The sequence below is a fragment of the Blennius ocellaris genome (assembly GCF_963422515.1).
Source record: "Blennius ocellaris genome assembly, chromosome: 21".
Classification (NCBI taxonomy): Eukaryota; Metazoa; Chordata; class Actinopteri; order Blenniiformes; family Blenniidae; genus Blennius; species Blennius ocellaris.
In genome coordinates this window covers 12,185,558-12,204,526 of record NC_137670.1, presented here as the reverse complement: position 1 = coordinate 12,204,526, position 18,969 = coordinate 12,185,558, and the positions used below count along the sequence as shown (strand labels likewise).

The 18,969-nt window shown below is 40.9% G+C and overlaps 3 protein-coding genes across 3 annotated transcripts; all 3 read right to left on the bottom strand.

Moving 5' to 3' along the window:
• Positions 1-1,196: 1,196 nt before the first annotated feature.
• On the bottom strand, positions 1,197-5,085 carry tbx6 (T-box transcription factor 6; the record flags this gene model as incomplete). Its single annotated transcript, XM_080517709.1, has 8 exons — positions 1,197-2,454; positions 2,561-2,834; positions 2,938-2,996; positions 3,089-3,159; positions 3,307-3,450; positions 3,543-3,810; positions 4,309-4,522; positions 5,016-5,085. 8 exons carry the CDS (start codon positions 5,083-5,085, stop codon positions 1,197-1,199), a joined length of 2,358 nt encoding a protein of 785 aa, XP_080373835.1.
• Positions 5,086-8,217: 3,132 nt separating this feature from the next.
• On the bottom strand, positions 8,218-12,129 carry nif3l1 (NIF3 NGG1 interacting factor 3-like 1). Its single transcript, XM_080517723.1, has 7 exons — positions 12,058-12,129; positions 10,283-10,868; positions 9,956-10,112; positions 9,334-9,457; positions 9,077-9,215; positions 8,576-8,659; positions 8,218-8,464 (listed from the first exon to the last, which is right to left on the bottom strand). The coding sequence occupies exons 2-7, from the start codon at positions 10,854-10,856 to the stop codon at positions 8,280-8,282; spliced, it is 1,263 nt and encodes a 420-aa protein (XP_080373849.1). The 5' UTR covers positions 10,857-10,868; positions 12,058-12,129; the 3' UTR covers positions 8,218-8,279.
• Positions 12,130-15,711: 3,582 nt separating this feature from the next.
• Positions 15,712-17,614, bottom strand: cabp5a (calcium binding protein 5a; the record flags this gene model as incomplete). Its single annotated transcript, XM_080517059.1, has 7 exons — positions 15,712-15,740; positions 15,864-16,011; positions 16,136-16,245; positions 16,467-16,610; positions 16,750-16,780; positions 17,193-17,242; positions 17,575-17,614. The coding sequence occupies 7 exons, from the start codon at positions 17,612-17,614 to the stop codon at positions 15,712-15,714; spliced, it is 552 nt and encodes a 183-aa protein (XP_080373185.1).
• Positions 17,615-18,969: the final 1,355 nt, after the last annotated feature.

The following is an 18,969-nucleotide window of genomic DNA, read 5'->3' as shown; positions in this document are numbered from 1 at the left end:
GTAACTCACATATCTTATTTGTGTGAGTTACATATAAAACACCTATACATTACGTGTGTCTGTGTCTGTGTGCGTGTGTCTCTCTCTCTCACTCTCTCTCTCTCTCTCTCTCTCTCTCGCTCTCGCTCTCTCTCTCTGTATATATATATATATATATGTGATTTATTGGATAATAAAAGGTTATGTCATTTATATATAATATATTGCAACCAGACATGCATAAAAGTAGAATTAAACAAACCTGACTAACAACAATTAACTGTGAACTTTCAGCTTATTTAACTGGCTTGTCAATAATATTTTATTAATCCCTTTGTTGCCTTCATGGGTGACTAACGTAAATCTAAGATGTACAGTATACCCCAAAACTACTATTAAAACAAAACAAAATAAACAAATAAAACAACACAAAGTGAGTTTGAGCTGTTCCCTGAAGGCTTGGTTATACAAAGTGACACAATGCAAACACATGTAAAACCACAACATTCACTTTTTGGGGTAATATACCATGAGCAGTTCAATCAGCTGGTGAGAGTAAATTACAGAACAAACATTGATTAAATGACCCATGTGTCATAGTCTTCCTCTAGTTATGCATGGTCTGTAAAAATGCTTGGCTATAATGATTAATTAATGGACATATCTTTATTGCATCGAGCTATTTACCTTATTAATCTTTTCCAAATGTATAGTTAGACAGGAGTTAGAGCTTAAATCAATTTACCAGCTAATGTAGAGGAGACTGGACAGGTCACAAGTCAACAACATGCAAACTCCACAAAGACAGGCCATCACTGGGATCTTTGTGGAGCTATTACTGTAAATTATACCGTTATTGTCCATCCTACAACATGCTCTACACTTTAAAATCACTGAAAAAATATTATCAATTTAAAACATTTACATTTTTCATGTTTTGCTGGCAAAAATAATGATATTGATTAGAAGCATTCACGTGAATCAGGACGTTAATGTTGACATATAAATTAAATTACAAACTACCTCACACAGCAGACATTATTTTTTCACACAGTGCAGTAACCTTCTATTATATACACGGTAACATTATTTCCTCATTAGCTAACTTGCTTTAAAAACACACAGATTGCACTATGCTATTTCAACTATTTCTACAAATTGCTAATTCCTCTAAATGCAACTTAAAACCAAAGGATGTTTGTTATGGTTGCTGCATTTTAAAAAACAGCTCTTGTGCCCACGTCCAGGTACGGCCCCTGAGAGTGGCCATGCTGGTGTTGTCTGTACAGGTGCCTGAACGGCAAGGAGAGGGAGGAGTGGGGGTCCTGGCAGAGACGCAGAGGGTAGGAGGGAAATGCGGGGTAAAGAGCTGGAGGAGGGGTGGAGGATGGAAGCGCTGGATCCCGTTGAGGCAGAATAGATGGGTGGTGCAGTACCATCTCTGGGCGATAGGGCGGGGCTGTGTTGAACTGAGGAATGGAGACTGGGTTGGGAATGGTGCCTACTTCAACCGGAGGGTAGGTGGAGGGGCAGGATGTCGGGGGAGTGGGCAGGTTCTGAAGATGGGTTGCCGGTGGGAACGATCCGGCAGCGGTGACGGACTGCTGCAAAGAGGAGGAAACAGCCAAGCAAGACGAGGGTTGGAAAGGAGGGTGAGAAAGGGAGGACGACGGATGAGGAAAAGACGAAGGAGCAAATGTGGCGGCGAGCGAGGTCGCTTGTGTTTGGTGGCTTAAATTTGAGAGGTGCAGCGCGGGGTGGACAGGGTTGTGAGGAGACACATTTGAAAACGAGAGATTTTGCACTTGCGGAGGGAAGGCGAAAGACGTGGAGGATCCATGAGAGGGTAAGTAACATGGAAGACCTGAAGGAGGAGGTTGGTTTTGATTGGTTATAGGCTGAGTAGTAAGTGGGGCACAATCAGGATTTGGAGGCAGGAAATCTGGATAGACGAATGCTGCTGAGCTTTGGTCATTGGGCGAATCATTGTCAGCGCTGGCGAGTTCACCCTGTAGCTGCTGGTTGGGTTGGGTGAGCAGAATGGGCGCAGACATCTGGTTCTGCAGGTCCGACGGGCACGTGGAAGGTTGGCGATGAAAAGAGTCGCCGGTCAGAGTTTGGGGGTTGATTGCCTGGCCGATGGGATGATAGGTGTTGGAGGAGGACGGCACGAGAAGCGACTGTGGCGATGAGGAGTTGGAATGAGGCGGGGTGGGGAAGGTGAAGGAGGTCTGCTGCAGCGACGGCGTACTGGTGGAGGCGGCCGAGACCGTGGGGGAGGACGAGAGCAGGGCGGGGTAATCAATCGGAGGAATGGAGGGCTGAGGGTTCGAGGTATCGGATGTTCCAGGGATGGAGGGAAGGGAGGAGAAAGAGGAGGAAGACTGAGGAAGACTTGCTGGAGGGAAAGACGTGCTGATTGCCTGGACATCAGGGAAGCTGCTGGTGAAAGTTGATTCATCCACTGTGTCTGATCTGTAGATGAGACATTAAAAGAGTTTCAATACAATTTTGTGCGATAACAGGAAAAAATAAACCATCCGAGGAGATGCATAGAAATTCTCTCGTTCTGCACACCTACCTTTTGTTCATGCTGTTTGCCACCTCGCTTCCCGCGGTTTCCTGCAAACCTCCGGCCATTGCAATGTCAATATCAGACATCTGTGATGCCATATATGTCTGGCCGAGGTCTAGCTGCTGCTCTGAAACCATTGTGTCCTGAAAGGTGGCCTCCTCCGGTCTGAAGCCACAGGAGGCGTCGGGGAGCGGGGGCAGAGGGGCCAGAGTGAGAGCCTGCAGCTCTGTAGCTGTGGGTTGTGATGGCAGCTCCAGAGGATTGCACGGATCACAGTTCACTGGTTTCAAAAGAAATAAAAAGAGGATATTATAGGGTAAGGCGATGTAGAACAGGCCACTCGTGAGCAGATCAATAATTCAAGTATATAGTTACGTATTTACCGATATCCAAGGTTTCAGTCATGACGTCTATTTTTCGCTTCTGTCTCGCATCTCTTTGTCTGCAGAGGAAAAGGAGTTTAGGTTCTGCACGCGCTTAGTGAGTGAGCTTCAGGTCGTATTTTTGTGTTTCTCATGTAGTTTTTTGAAATACCTTTTGCTGTTCATGCCATTCTCTCGAAAACCTTTCGCAAACGGGTTGGAGTTGATCTTTAGCTCAGTGATCTAAAAACAAAATAAAAATAAAAATCTATTTTAGTTTGTTTTGCTAAATCTGTTATTCACTGTTATTTCCCCCAGTCCAGAAGATATAGGTGCACTTAAACATGAACTTATTCTTCACTTGGTGTTGGGACTATAACATCACAGTACCTTGTTGTTCTGGTAGGCAGTGACAGTGATGAACTGGGTTTCAGGAAAGACGAAGGAGTGCTGTCCGCCACCCCACCTCAGCACGTCTCTGGCTTCGATGACATGGATCCTGGGCTGGTAGCGATGCAGCGAGTGCAGGATGATCTTAAAACAAACCAAAAAAAAAGAGCATTAACTCAAAATGCACCGTGCTGAGACAGCTGATGGACGTACGTTTGCCAGTCTGCAGTGCTCACATGTCCCTGTGCGTCCAGTGTGTTGTTGGTGAGCTTGGCGCAGTGGAAGGAGATGGTGCGGCTCTGCCAGTGTGCACCTGTGGCCGGTGAGTCCGGGTGTATGAACACTCGGTCTGGCAGCCTCGCTTCGGCGCTGCCAACCGCCTGCCAGCCGCCGCCTTGGAAACGATAGCGGGAGTTGTCCACCGGAACGATGTCCAGGAGGAGCATGTAGCGGAGCGACTGATTCATGCCTGACAGCTTCAACTTCAGCCCAGGAAACATCCGTCTGGTAAAGGCGGTGGAAATTAGAGAAAGGTTTAGAACAATAAATGTTGGGTTTACCTGTTTGGTAGTTTGCATTTACTGACAGCATTTTGGTTTCGTGTATTTGTATACATATGCTTTAAAGCATTTTTAAAGGCGGATAAAAAAATACATTAATTAAAAGGCTGTAATTATAAACCTGTGAGTGTGATAAATGGGACCATTTAAGATATCAAACACAGAATGACCCATGAATATCAAATGTTCAACTATGTCACTCTGGAATCAGTATCACCGTATTTTGATGTGACAGACAGGAAATGAAGCATCAAGCTTAAAAAGGAGAGGTTAGTGTAAGAAGAGTCATGTGAGGCATCTGAGCTTGGGTTTGAAGTTAAATGCATGCGTCTCAGGCGCAATGTGAGAGTTGACAGCCCTGCTGATCGTCATGGCTGGATGAAATGTATGTACTGATGCTGCTGTAGCTACTAATACTACTACTACTACTACTAGAACTCACCTGCCCTTCTTTGTAATGATCATCTCTGTGCCCACTGAGCTGAACTGCTTCCATAAAGGCGCATTCTCCAGCTCCATCTTCACCTCATCACATTGAGGTTTGGAGGCAGTATCGCTGTGGGCGGGAGGAGGTCCCAGCATCCTCAGAGGCAGAGCCTTCGCCGCCACATCACAGGTTGGAGGGAACAGCGATATGTGGGCAGCGGCCTCCCGGTCTGTTTGAAGCCACAAATACAAGCAACAGTTTTGAGTTAGAAACTAAAGAACCACAAGAGACAAATAAAGACTAAAAGGTCATTTCTCATGAAGATATTTAGGAAAACAAGAATACCCAAACTTCAAGAGTAAAAAAAAAAAAAATAGACAACATCCCTGTATATTGGAGCTGCAAGTTATTGGTATATACAGACTCTGAATATTTTCACTGCGACTATAGGTGTGTATGTGAGTGTGTGTGTGTGTGTGTGTATTCGTGGTTGATTTTCGCTGTGATGTTTGTCCTGGAAACCTGTTCAGGATGTATCCTACCCCCCCCTCACCCGCAATCAGCTGGGATCAGCATCCAACTACCCTGAGGTAGATAAAGCACTTCAGATGTTGGATGGATGGACAATAACTTATTTGCGACTCATGACAATAAGCCAATACATTTCTGAATAAAACGGGAAGCTTTTCAGTTTCTCTCTCCCTCGTGCATGCCCGCCTCACCTCTGTAGAAGCGTTCTCCGATCCTTTGTGGCGCCAGAGCCAATCTGGGATACATCTCAACACTCAGCATTCTCTTCGCCTGTGTTTGTTTCTTTGCCCGTCCTATTCACCCGTCACAAGGGACCATTTCACTCTCCGGGCTTCTTCTGTCTTGCTTCGGTAGACTTTGCCAAAGTGTCTCCAAAGCGGTCTCTTCCTTTCAGTGTCTTTGTCTCGGCTCCTGTTCTTGTGCTGTCCTTTGCAAAAAAGAGCCCACCTTATTGGGTTTGCTCTGTTAAATAGGTGTGTCGGACTTCACACCTACGACCAAATGGCCCCATTTTCACGTAGTTCTTCACTCGCACCACCATTTCTCCACCCTATCCCCTCAAAGTCCCTTCTGTCCCTGCTCATAAACACAACCAACATTAATCGAAATGAAATGTGGATGGCTTACCTTCAGGTCTGTTGTGATTGTATTTTTTTTTTTTACCCCCTCAACAATTCAACTTGAAAAAGCATTCACTTTAAAGCTTTTCTATATTGAGCTTTATCGCTACATTTTTGTGACGCTTTGTTTCAAATGTCAACTACAATTATTTTACATTTTCATCTTAACATAAAAAAATGGTGGTAAACTCTTGTATGTTGATTTTATAGCTACAAAATTATCTAACAGGGTCCAATGAGTCAGTGTACTAAGTTTTCAAAATCAATTCAACTTTTAATAACTGGCAGTGTCTTTTGACATTACTGAGAAGTTAATGTTGCCAAACATCACAGAAGTCCTGAAGGCTTTCGTAACGACAAGTGTCAGGTCACAACGCTCTTTTTGTCTGCAGTCGGGCTGTTTTGTTAAACATTGACAGGACAGGAGTAGAATTTCTAAACAAGTGCATACATTTATTTGTAAGTACGCTACATGACTGTTTACTTCTTCAACAATTAAATGTGCTGTATTCAGAATCTTCTTTTATTCTTTTGCATAATTCTTTAAATTATAGAAAATGTCTGGGTGCGTAAGTTGTAGTCTGAACTGTCTCAATTCCTGTGATTCATAGAAACGCTGTGGCTGTTTATCCATGCAAGGGAATCTTGTTGTTTACTGGCAGCTCCCCTGTGGCTGTTTGATGACTTGATGACTGGTGTCTTCCTCTCAGCAGGCCGCCCGTTAGGCCCTCTCAGCAGGGAGCCGGGCCATGAATGTAACCGGAGTAGGAACAGTTTGGCCAGTGGCTACAATTTGGTCATGGAAGATCGATGGTGGAATTAAAGCCCTGGCTTGTCTCTTGATGGAATTTGAGGAGAAGTGAATCCAGTCATCTGACAAAGTAATAACATTTGTTTACAAATACAAGCTATAGAATTATTTATCTCAACAAGAATTTAAGAAGTTGTGAACAGAATCCTACAGTCTGAAGGCAGTCAGCTCTCCCTGATGTTCCAACTGAGACAAAGCATCCACATAGTCTATCCATCTCTGGAATCTCAAAAATATAGAACTTTACTTCAGCACTAATAAACTCTCTGGAATCATCCTTGGCATCCAGTAGATTCCCTCCAGCTCTCCTCCAGAATTTCTTCAACACTTACCACCACAATCATCTACTTTCTCGACAAAAGATTATTCATATGATAAACAAAGTCACACAAGTGAAATTTTAGTGAGCTGTGGAGACTCTTCTGTAGTCACGGAATCTGGGATATCTGGAGAAGTTTGACTTGTGTTCACAGGTTTTAAAACCTCAATATAAGCAAATAATAAATAAATCCGCTAATATGTATTGTTGTTATTTAAAATGAAAAAGAAGCCGGTTTTTGTATTCTCAGTGTGATCAGTTCTACTATTGTCACACAGACGTTTTGACATGGAAAAGGCCACAGAAAATATCTGTCTGTAGCTTCCATGGACAGAAATGTCACTTCTTCTGGAGCTTTTTTCCACAAACAGATGTAAATGATGACATATAGATGCTCAAACAAAAGCAAACCATAAAACCTAAAAAAAAAAAACACAAAAAAAAACAAGTTTCATATCCAACTGCTCTCCTTTCAGACGATATAAAAGTGACAGGTGAGGTCAGTTTACTCGAGGGAGGTTTACGTGTTGTTGTAGTTGCTGTTTTCATTCTCCATTTGTGCGTGTGTGTATACGTGTTGGGATGAAAGACCCTGAGGTCTGAGGGGAAGTGGAGGTGTGAACCCCACGCCGGGATAAAGGTCATTACCTTGACGGGTGCAGCGGGGTATGTGTGTGTTAGCGAGGGAGACACATCCTCTAATGATTTTACGAACGTGACAGGTGTGTTACAGGTGCTGTGGTCACAAGACTCTGTGAGAGGCAATAATGGGGAGAGTAACCCTTGTTTTTGTTTGTTCTTTACCATCACCAGAGGGAAGGCAGGTTGTTTTTGTTATTTAGTTTATCGAGTCTTACCATAGATCTGCTCTTTGACAGAGACGTGCTAAAACGTTTGATGTCCACCCAATGTTTACTCACCAAAGGTCTAAAGGTCATTTAATGACAGAATACTTGAGTCACTCTTAAGTTGTTGAGCTAAATCAAAGTGTTTCTCATTATATTCAAATGATCAGTTGTCCGATTTGTGTTTACATCACTACTGTTACGACACAAGAGATTTTCCTCAGCATCTTCATGATGGAACAACAACCCATTTAATCTGATGGGGATTAACTCTACACAAAATCCCACCCCCCAAAAACCTTTTAGATACATTTTTATGAATGCTGAAATTCATATTGGACTTCGACCCAAAGGAAAATTTAAGGTCACTGGTTATTCTGATTGAAACCCATTACGTGTCGTCCATAAATAGATCCATTGCGTGTAAAAGCCACATGCATTTAGATTACAGATTACATGCTTTATCTTTCGCTCTTACTGGTGAGCTGATGATATTTGGTCTTATCCAGCACACCTACAGTCCATTTTGATCAAGTAGGACCAATTTTTATTAAGACCCTGCATGAAATATATAATAATCTGTACCAAGAAAGCACCTTTCATCAGCAGGAAGCACAGCTTTTTCTTATTTTGGGAAATACTGTTAGTAAGTAGAAAACCCTCTCATCTCCGCACTAAAATATTCCCTGTTCAAATCCAGGCTTTGTGGCCTTCCCACGAGGAGTTTGCAAGTTCTTCCAAAAAAAAAAAAAAAAAAGGTGTTTTAAGCAACAAACAGCACAGAGAAATGGGAGTCACTCAAGTTTAATTCCTTTACATCAGTGAAAAAAACAGCTTTAGTACGACTGCAAGTCAAAGGATCAGACGACCTCCAGAGGATCTCTGTCAGCCTTTGATACCGCCACCGTCACGTCGGCAGGAAGATGTACAGCCAACCGCTCCCTGAAAATGGAGAGGAAACCTCGCTCGCTGTTACTGTGGTCGCTGAGGATGACGCTGGTTCCTTTCGCCACCGCATCCAACACCTCATGGTGGGACATCTCGCCTGAAAAACACATAGGAAACACCATTATAACAAATTACTTCAGTGATTACTTAACATCATCAAGCATAAACATTTGCTTTGTAGGTTTTTTTTGTTGTTGTTGTTGTTGACCTGTGATGTAGAGGTCTGCCTTGATGCCGCTGAGCACCGAGGCCCCGGAGCCGGCACATACAGCCACAGTGCACACGGAGGATTCTGTAAAATACCACAAAAGTGACTTAATGCAGCAGCTTTCAAAATGATCAGAGGCGGAATCACATCTCTTCCTAAATGGTGGACTTCCTATTGTTTATGATTTAATAAGATATTTATTTTAATGGCTATTGGGATCCCCAGTTAAAAAAAAAAACCCAAACAAACCAAAAAAACCCTGTTATTTTATGTTACAAATATTTAATTTGAAACTTTTTATAATCAGTCTTCAACTCTCTGAACTGTTAAACTAATAATAATAATTTTAATTATTCTGATTTACAGTCATCAGTAGTAAAAATATGTGATCGAATAAAATCTTAATCTTTTTAACCTCTGGCTAGTTACTGTCAATATGACTCCCCCCCCCACAAGAAATGAAAAAAATACAAAAAAACAAAATCACATGTGTGTTCTCACCCAGTGTTTTCCCCCATCCCAGAGCTAAACGGAGGTGAGTCAGACCCAAGTGGGACTTCATTTTCAGGATGGCTGTTGCCACAGTTACGGGTTCGTTCAAAACGCTGAGTCTCCCTTGGCCGTGACCTGGGAGAGGCGGCTGTGAGGAGCGACGGGCATTAAAACCAGATATAAAAAGATCAAGCTCCTTTTTATTTGAAAAACAATCTCATTGGTTTCCGCCGGCTGAGCGTTGAAATCATCTTCAGGTTTCCTACCTTTTGTAACTTCACGATGCTCAGCGACTGGCTGGCTGTGTTGTGCTTTAATAGCGTCTGGACAGTCGGGGTCAGAGCCGAGTCGCTGCAGGTTACACTGACAAGGACGCCACCACCTTCTGGTCTGTTATAACGAGAAACCGGACATTATTTTTCAATGAGGAGTTCTGACCGATGAACCTTTTCTCGAAACATTTCTTTTCCACTGGCACAGTTACAACATAAAAACAAGTCTGTGATAGCTCTCCCAAAGTTTCTGGAGGTTCCCACCAGTTTTCAGGCTGAAATAATAGAAGCTTACCTTACGTCTGGCCAAAATAAAAAACCTGCCAGAGAGTCGTATAAGACCAAATGTAATCTTATACTTCTTTGTACTTAAACTAAAGGAAACATTTGTGGTTGTTGTAATCTGGACAGTCAAATGCTTTGGGAATGTTGGTGAAAAATAGATCCGATGTATCCATGTATGAACTCCTTTTCAAACTCAAACCAGAGATTTGTTACTAAAAAGCAAGAGTACGAACAAACCACATGAATGTGCAGCCCCAGTTTATAAAATGACAACGTTTGCTGCTGATCGTCTCCGTCACACAAAGAAACATCAACTTGTTTTCAGTCCAACCTGCTGGCTGAAGGTCGCAGTGTTGTTCCACCGTCACAAGCCTTCAGCTCCTCCATGACGGTGTTCAGCTCCTCTGTGCTCCTCACCATAAATTCCAATTTGTTACTCTGGACGGCGCTGCCGAGGGCCTGACTCAGCACGGACACTCGGCCGCTCCCTGAGAGTCAAAAACAGACACCAGAGACGGGAGGAAAAAAAAAAAAGAATACACGTCAGTGAGGTTGAGGACCTTGATCAGTGGATCAAGTATCACAACACGCCGTAAACCTTCATTAATATGGAATTACTGTGTATGTCACATGTTTTCCATCAGGAGAGGCCTCTTACCAAGTCCCCCCACCAGCCAGTCATTCACTCCTCCTTTTACACTGTCCCATGAGGTGTGAGGGGAGAAGACGGCGATTCCAGCCTCCACTGCCCGGACGGCTAATCGTTGCTTCCAGTCTTTCTGGGCAAGACGTTTTATCGGCCGAAACAAAGGCGGGTGATATGAAATAATGAGGTCGCAGCTCATGGCCTCTGCTTCCTCCATGACGGCATCCGTGAGGTCATTGGTGAGCAGGACGGTTTTAACAGGACGGGGTTTACTCGGCTCGACCAGCAAGCCAACATTATCCCAAGACTCGGCAAGTGACAAAGGAGCGAGCTGCTCCAACACCTGCAGCACCTCTTTCAAATCCATCAGGCCAGAAAAGCCGTCAAAATCGGAGAGGCAGCGAGAAGGATCCAGAGGAGCTGAAATCCGTCTGTTCGCGAAGAGGTCGTGACTATGACGAGATGAATGGGGGCTTGACGAGACCGAAACCAAATAGGTGGCGGAGCAGGAAGCGACCCTTGTGTAAAATCTTCGATGAGTGAGTGATACAAATGTCCGGAAAAGATTCCCGCATCCAGTCAACATCAGGGGAGAGATCTGTGGGTATAAACAAAGAGACACTGGTTACACAAAACATGCTATTTCAAAATAAAACAATAAGCACGTGGCCAAAACCCCGGGAAAAAAGGGAAACAAGTTACTTATAATGTAGAAAGACCAGAACAGGTTATTCTTTCTTCCAGAGTCTATCAAAACAGTGTTGTTGTTGTTTTTAAATAGAGTGAAATGCAGTGACCACAAGGGCAGAAAAGAAACTGACAGAAGAGCTGCAGCTGTGTGCTGTTTGAAACAAGCTCACAAACAAGCAAACGGGTGGCAATGTCATGACGACTTATCCCTCATGCTTATTTGCAACGCTGGATGGCATTCAAAGGATTGTCATATTAAAATTGGGGGTGCAATTTCCATACAACATATGCGAGAAAATATGTACAATGTGACATTTCATTCATTTTAGATAATGCTTTAGTCTATTTGACATACAGGAATTGCTAATGTAAATTAACAGACTTAGGTAAACAGAAGAAATGCTCATTCATACTTGACTGGCATTTAAAGGAATGGAAATATTGCTTTGTTATCTTATTGCCATGGACAAATTGTTCAGTAGTTCAAAATAAAGATTAACGGAGGTGTTATTAGAGTTGATTGGATATTCCAAGTTTGGGCAAGAGAACCAATTTCTCTAGAAAACTTAACACGGGGTGCAAAGAAAGTTACACAAAACATTTCATATTATGGAGAATAAACAGTTAACACACAACACGCATCCGCAAAAGGAATATCCGTCATTAGTCACACGTGATGTGTCAATATATAATTATTCAAAACTAACTACATAGTCAGTCCTCAGAAACTCAAAACCTACAAGAAGAAACTTTAACTTATCTTTGTCAACATTACCACTGCTTCAACTATTGCCCACAGCGAGCTGTGACGCAGTTTCTTTGGCTTCAAAGCACAGCTTGCACTGACGATCCTTAAATGAGAGCTTTATTTAACTTATGAAATAAATGAGAGCTTTATGGCTAAAATAAACAATAAGTCTGAAGCCTGAGAGCAGCTGTGGGTTATTTCTGCACACTTAGCATGCGGCTAACAGCAGCTAGCTCAGCTTTAAACTCAAATCGCTGCAGCTTTTGAACGAAAAATGACAAAAGGTAACATTACGAAGTAGTAAAAACTGAGACTCTCTCCTGCGTTTGACGGAAGAAGGAAACCTGACCTTTTACTGCAGAGTTTGTTTCGGAGTGACAGAAGAGCTGAGGAGCGCGTGGATTGTCCCTGTAAGGCTTCCGTACCAACAGGTCCCGTGTACATGTGATTAATATTACTTTTTTTTTACTGTAATTCAAAAGCAGCAAAGCATGAGGTTTAATTGGATTGTAATAATAAGTAAAAAAACAAAGTAAAAGGGGCCAATTCCAATGAACACTCTTTGTCAATGTACTTGACAACAATAAAAAAACAAAAAAAACGGAAGAGGTATTTTTATGTCCTATATTTTTGTATCAGCGTGGTAACTGAGTACAGTAAATATTGAATTACTGTAACTAGTACTCTTGTGTTTAATTATAATATCTATCTATCTATCTATCTATCTATCTATCTATCTATCTATCTATCTATCTATCTATCTATCTATCTATCTATCTATCTATCTATCAAGTATAAACACTTATCTTAGCTTTATCTAAATTTTTATTTAAAAAGTGGTTTGATATAAATAAACTATCATTCAATTTGTACAAAAGTTTATACTGTTGAGGTATCATATGCAGAATAGCAACTTAAAAGTTATGATAGAAGGTGTGAATTAGTTAAGAAATTATGTTTCTAGGTGTGATGATTACTGTAACCGCAACATCTGCTGGAAACCTCACATTAAACACGTTCAAACCAAAGTATCCAAAGCAAAATACTTATTTTATCACAAAACACTACATATTCTATATTGTTCACTTATTTTGCTAGATTTGAATTACTGTGTGGACGTTTGGGGCAACACTGTGGCTGTTGTAGTGAAGAAAAATGTATTTGTTTTGATTGTGTGAAATCATCTGCAGCATACACAAAAAACTACTAAGCTAAAGTTACAGTATCAATTTTGAAACATACACTCAATAATTCTCAATAATTATGTGGTCTGTAGGTACTCTCACACAGAGCATGGAGACCATTTCATAACTTCTTGAACTAGAAATAGTGTAATTATGTGGTCAGTTTTGTAACACTGCAAGAAATGTGCTTATATAACCATGATGTAATGGTGTATTTAGAGTTTTGAATCTTCCAACAACACATTAGGGTTCACATTTTCAATTTACATGTCTGCTTCCATTCGGTCCTGTGTGTTACTCCTCAATTTTTGATTTCTCCCTGTTTTGTTTTGAATAGTCTCCCATCCCAGAGTCCTCAGTCGGGATAAAGCAGTTAAGAGCAAAGGATAAAATAATGGATAAAGCAGGCCGAGGACCAAGATTGAAGGGTATTTTTTTTGTTGTGTTTTTTTTATTTTATATATATATATATATATATATATATATATATATATATATATATGTATATAATGGTCTACATCTATTTTTACTTAAGTAATAAAATGTCACTACTTCTTTCACCACTGTTTTATAGAATGTTATGAAACACATTCTCACATTATGAGAACAGGAAAAGACAAGATGACTTTGATAAGCTGTATTAACCATCGGAGGGCAGGTGGTCTATAGTGGAAGATGACTCGGATGCACCCGGTTCTTCTCAGAAAGATTATCAGGCGGGAGTTTAGCGACATACAAATAAAATCCGTAAACAAAGACAGAAGGAAGGGTTATCAATGATGGGGGATAATTGCAAAGGGTTAAAACCGCAGTTTTGATTATGAGCTTTGGCCCGAGCTGCTGGCAGAGTGGCTACCTCGGAACTGAGTCAGAGAGCGACCAAGAGCGAGATTAAAGTAGATTAATGCAATAAAGGCTGATGCTGGATGTTAGAGGGATGAGGGAAGGATCAGGGCAAAGGCTCGGCAGCGGACATTACATCATCGGTTTCCTCTTCATCAACTACACTTTTCCCTCAAGTTGAATTAGCTCGTCTCCCTCGCTAAACTTTGCCTCTAACGTTAAATTTACAAGATTGCGCGCCAGTAAAAGCAATGCAATGTAAACATGTTTCCCTGTGTCAATCTCTCTCCAAATCCTTGTGAACAAAAAGCTTGTTTACAACATGGGCAAAAGATCATTTGTTGTTTATCTATTCAGCATATTGGCACAGCTATAACCAATCTGTGGAGTGGCGTTTACAGATGTGCGTTTATTCGTCACGCCTGTGTTTGGAGAGAGAACATCTTCACTTTTGGTAATTGGTATTATAAGCCCTCATGCCCCATCTGTCCGCGCATTTGAAGTCATGCCCGGTTTGTCATGCAATAGCATCTGTCTGGCTAAAGTGTGAGGGTGCAGTGAGTCCCAGACCACAAATTGAACCTGTTAATCTCCGCTGTCCTGGTTTTGGATTAGTTAGATAGTTAGATACTTAAATAGAAAACACAGAAAGGTCATTCAACCCTCTTCCTGAAGTTGGGAGCGTCATTAAGAAATATCAAGTGAAAACATTTTTTTTAATGTGAGGTAAATTTTATATTTTTAATGTTACAGGGATTGTTAAAAATATTCCCAAGCATTGAGTTTTACTTTTTTTTCAGGCCACCTATATAATTCTTTTACTTTTTTATGTAATTCTTTGATGCTCTTAAGCTTCTTTCTGAGTTTGTGTCTTACTTCTGTAAAGTAACAATTTGCACTGAGAATTTCCAAATTCAACGAACGGCTTAGACTGACTCTCCAAAAGAGGAAATAATGGAACGTTCGCATTATTTTGTTTTCCCTTCTATTTATTTATTTATTTACTATATTGCACTAAATTCCAATGCATCTGTTATGTATGAGTTGTAATGACGGGATTTTGATGAGCAGCGGTGTTATCAAATTTGGTCACACAATCTCTTCATCCTGATGTCCTTCCAAACCCAGAGAAGTCAATCCTCCCCAGTAAAGCAGCAGCGCTGATGTTTTTGGCCTCCAAATCCCTTCTTTCGTACACAAAATCCATAGATCATGGCGTCTGCGTATTATACAAACTGCTGCTGTATTCTATTATGCAAGATTTCATTGGAAGCCTGTTCCACATTTGAATAATCCTTGTTTTTGTCTGAAGCAGCAGACCTTATCCACGGCATTTCGTTCTAGTTGATACTGTGTAAACAGCAAATGTCATTCAGAAGTAAGGTTCATAACAACTCATGGCTGCCAATAGATTTCTGTCAAGAGGTTCACAAAATCTCCTCGGTTTTAAACCAAGACTTTGTAATATTTACATTACACTTGATGGTTTTTGTGTACAAAGAAAGGCAGCCGCCGTTTATCAGGAATTAAGTTCATTCAAGAAATTATAAAGTGAGTCACATTGAAATAAATGGATAATAAATGCTGAGTAACTTTATATCCTGATGCAACACTGTCGAAATAAGAGTAAATATCATAAATTACTTAGCGGTACATTTCCTAATGTTCAATCAATTCCTCAAAAAACATATTTTAAAACTTGTTCATACAATACAATACATCATATTAAACCAAACAAAACAGTTGATCATACTCTTTCAGTCTTTTTTTTTAATGTCATATTAAAAGAAAATGTCACAACATGATTGTCAATGTTTGCATAGCTATAAAGTTCCTTCTGAGAGCAGCCTGATCTCCGTTGATTTTCTTTGCAGCACTTGGGATCATATTTCCTTTGTATTATGTACAATTTAACCTGCTACAGCATCCGTGTTAATGTCAAGGAGTGTACAGACGTCCCCGAGAGGCCTTGACCGTCATTCATGGGACATCATTCTCACAAATTCTGCGAGAGAGAACAAGGGTTGAATTAGTTGACTCTCCAAGGCTGCATTTCCTGACACAAAATGCACTGCACTGTTACTGTTGGCAATAATTGTGTGACTGCAAGTCAAAAGACAGCCTGTACCTTCAAAATCTACTGTGCCGTCTCCGTTATCGTCAGCTTCTTTGACTATCGCATCGATTTCTCTTCGGGACATGTGCTCTCCCATCAGCTTGGTCATGGCCGCCCTCAGCTCCTCTGTTGTAATTTCTCCATCTCCGTCCATGTCAAACTAAGGTTAAAATAATAATAATAGCAATGATGAGAGAGTAGCAGATCTTCAGGGGGTCATGATGAGCGTAAAATGAAACAAAGCAGAGACCAGACAGCTGCTCCCTGTGACATTTCACGCTCACCTCTTTAAAGGCGTTTTTCAGCTCCTTCACACCGATCATCCCAGCTGTTTCCGCAAGGAGCTTCGGGGCCATCAGGTCCACAAAGTCGTCAAAGTCGACTCTGCCCCCAACTAAAAAAATAAAACAAGGAGAGGACGGCGAACTTAAGTGGTCACATCGCCAACTTATTTAACACGATCAGTTGTTAGGAGGTGTACGCTTTGAAAGGGTGAATCAAGTGGAGTGTGTTATCGGCAGGTCTGTGAGGTTTTCTATGTGTCCATGTTTCATCTGTTGGTTTGGATTGAATCGGACATAGAATTTAAATGAAAATGTTTCACTGATTACTCACGGTTCATATTGATATTCTGGCTCAGCTCGATGAGCTCCATCTCTGTGGGCATGTAACCCATCGTCCTCATCAGGTTGCCCAGGTCCTTACAGCTGATCAAGCCGTCCTTGTCTTTGTCAAACTCATTGAATGCATCACGCAGCTCTGCACAAGTGGCCAAGCCCCCCCAAAAAACAAATTAAGATCTTGCAATTAACCTGTCACTCATTTGTACATCAAACCGCTGAGTTCAATCTGTATTTTATCATGAATGACATTGAAATGCAGACAGAATTTAACTCACCATCAATCTCATCATCAGCCAGTTGTCTTGACTGCAGAAAAAAAAGAAGAAAAGATTAGGGCCAAAAATAAAAATACGATTGCAATGTCACTATTAATGCTATGATTGTTCAAGCCATAAAACACAAGGTACATGAACAGAAGCTATGCAGTAATTTAGTGCATAATTGGCATTGTTGTTCTTTATCAATGCATTTTTACAGGTAAATATAAAAAAATATTTTAAAGTTCATGGCACTGTAACAAAGGGATCAAGCAGTTTAACTAGGTTGTTTAGTGACATGGACTTAAAGATTCTGCTATTAGCAGCAGAACAAAGCCATTGTGACTCTATCTCATTTGATCAGTTATCTGTGGAAGTATTATGCAACCAGCCTCAAATATATGTTTGCAAACATTTGACACAAACATCTAAGTATGTAGCAATGCTGTTAGTGCACTTACAATGTTTTTCCCTCCACGCAGGAAGATGCATGCTGCTCCAAAGCTCATTTCTGCACTAAGAAACACAGAGAAAAGGGACTTAATAACCATTTAGGAACCCTGGTAAAATCGTAATAATTTTTCCTGTGAAGTGCTGACAGTTTCGAAATTGTCCGAATGAAGCATTTCTCACATTATTGACAGCTGAAGTGATTTAAACAGAAGACACAACAACAGTTGAATGTATGTCTACAGATTTTTGCAGCCATTTATCTTTATCTGTCTTTTAAATACACAGTCTGTTATTTGCAACATTTTGCTACACACTAGATTTACGATCCAAAACTTTAAATTTGACAAAACAAAACAAAACAAACATTCTCATATGGCTTTGTAAACTCACCTTTTTCTGTTGAATTTGTCTTGTCAACCAAGCGCATCATACACAACCCCCAGAGTCGAGACGAGCAGCAGACTCAAGCTGTTGGGGGGTGTATAAAAAACAAAAAAGGTCTGTTTTGGCTTTTTCTTAATCTTGCTCTTCGTATCTGTCCCGTCTGAGAGCTTTGACCCCAGTGTGCAGTGATGCTGTCTGCCAAGCCCGCTGGGGATGCCTGGAGGTTGTATGAGGGAGGGTGTGGCTGCATCCAGGGTTGTGCGCTTGTGGGGCGGAGTCAGCTGTGTGATCGATGGGCGGCTGGATCATGCGTGGACAGGAGGGATGACGTCCTGGTTTCCGGCTGAGTGTTGACATCACACCGTAATGCACACTGCTATCTGAAGCTGACAGAGGGCACACGACCCGACAGGCTCAGTTAGCAGGTCATGGGGTTAAGCTGTTTTGTTTACCGTTGAATTACATATTTCTATTAGTCCATTGATTCAACACATTCACCGCTTAATAAGTTTACCACGCAACATACAGGTTAACAGAACTGCTACTTGAAAAAATAGCTTACAAAGATGAATTAATAATTCATTTGACAATTGTTTTTAGAGGATAACTCCTCATAAGTTGTAGAGAATATCTTCAAATCACTGCATCTTGTTCGATTTCAGTGACTGAGTAAATAGATTTCCCACTCAAAGCTTATTTCAGTGAATATTTTTAAATGGTATCATCCAATATAAACGTGGAAAAACAGAAATATGATATACTGGAATGCAAACAAATTGACAATTTTGGTCTATAAATGACTTAGATATCTGTCTTAACTAAAAATCAATCAACTTGCCCCAGCCTTTTTTTTTTTTATGATTTCTGTTGGAACATATTTCTATTATTTATTTGGCTTTTGAAATATAAACCATATTTGAATTTGATGGGAAGTGTTCTGTAAGCAAAATGAATACATATTTATAAGTTATTTATCTCTGAGAAAGTTATTTGTGACTTTGATTCAAAGTTTTTTTCTGGGAATCAAGACAAACAAAAGCGGTTGTTGTTATATTAACACTGAGCATGTATTAATCTCATCTTTGTCCTCACGCAAATTTTGTATGAAGAAAAAGTTGTGTCCTGTAACTGTGTCCTAACGAATGCAAAGTTCCTCCCATTGACCATCATGTGATGTCACAATAACAGGACTGAGAGTCTATTTGTGTCATCTCACAGCTTTTGTGACTCCAATTTTTTTCAAACGGAAAAGTCAAACTGAATATAGAGCCGATTACAGCTATTATCCCTCTGTGTGATTATCTACATCAGTATTGGTTACATTTCCAAGGGGAGGGTGTGTGGGGGGGATAACAATCCCCATGATGATGTAGTCTGGGATTAAAACCTCAGGGTCAGTTT

Excerpts from the sequence above, each read along its gene's own strand:
- nif3l1 (XM_080517723.1), bottom strand. The coding sequence starts at position 10,856 with ATGTTGACTGGATGCGGGAATCTTTTCCGGACATTTGTATCACTCACT. Across the intron at positions 9,216-9,333 it reads GCATCGTGAAGTTACAAAAG|CCGCCTCTCCCAGGTCACGG; the intron begins GTAGGAAACCTG and ends CGCTCCTCACAG. Across the intron at positions 8,660-9,076 it reads GGGATGGGGGAAAACACTGG|AATCCTCCGTGTGCACTGTG; the intron begins GTGAGAACACAC and ends GGTATTTTACAG.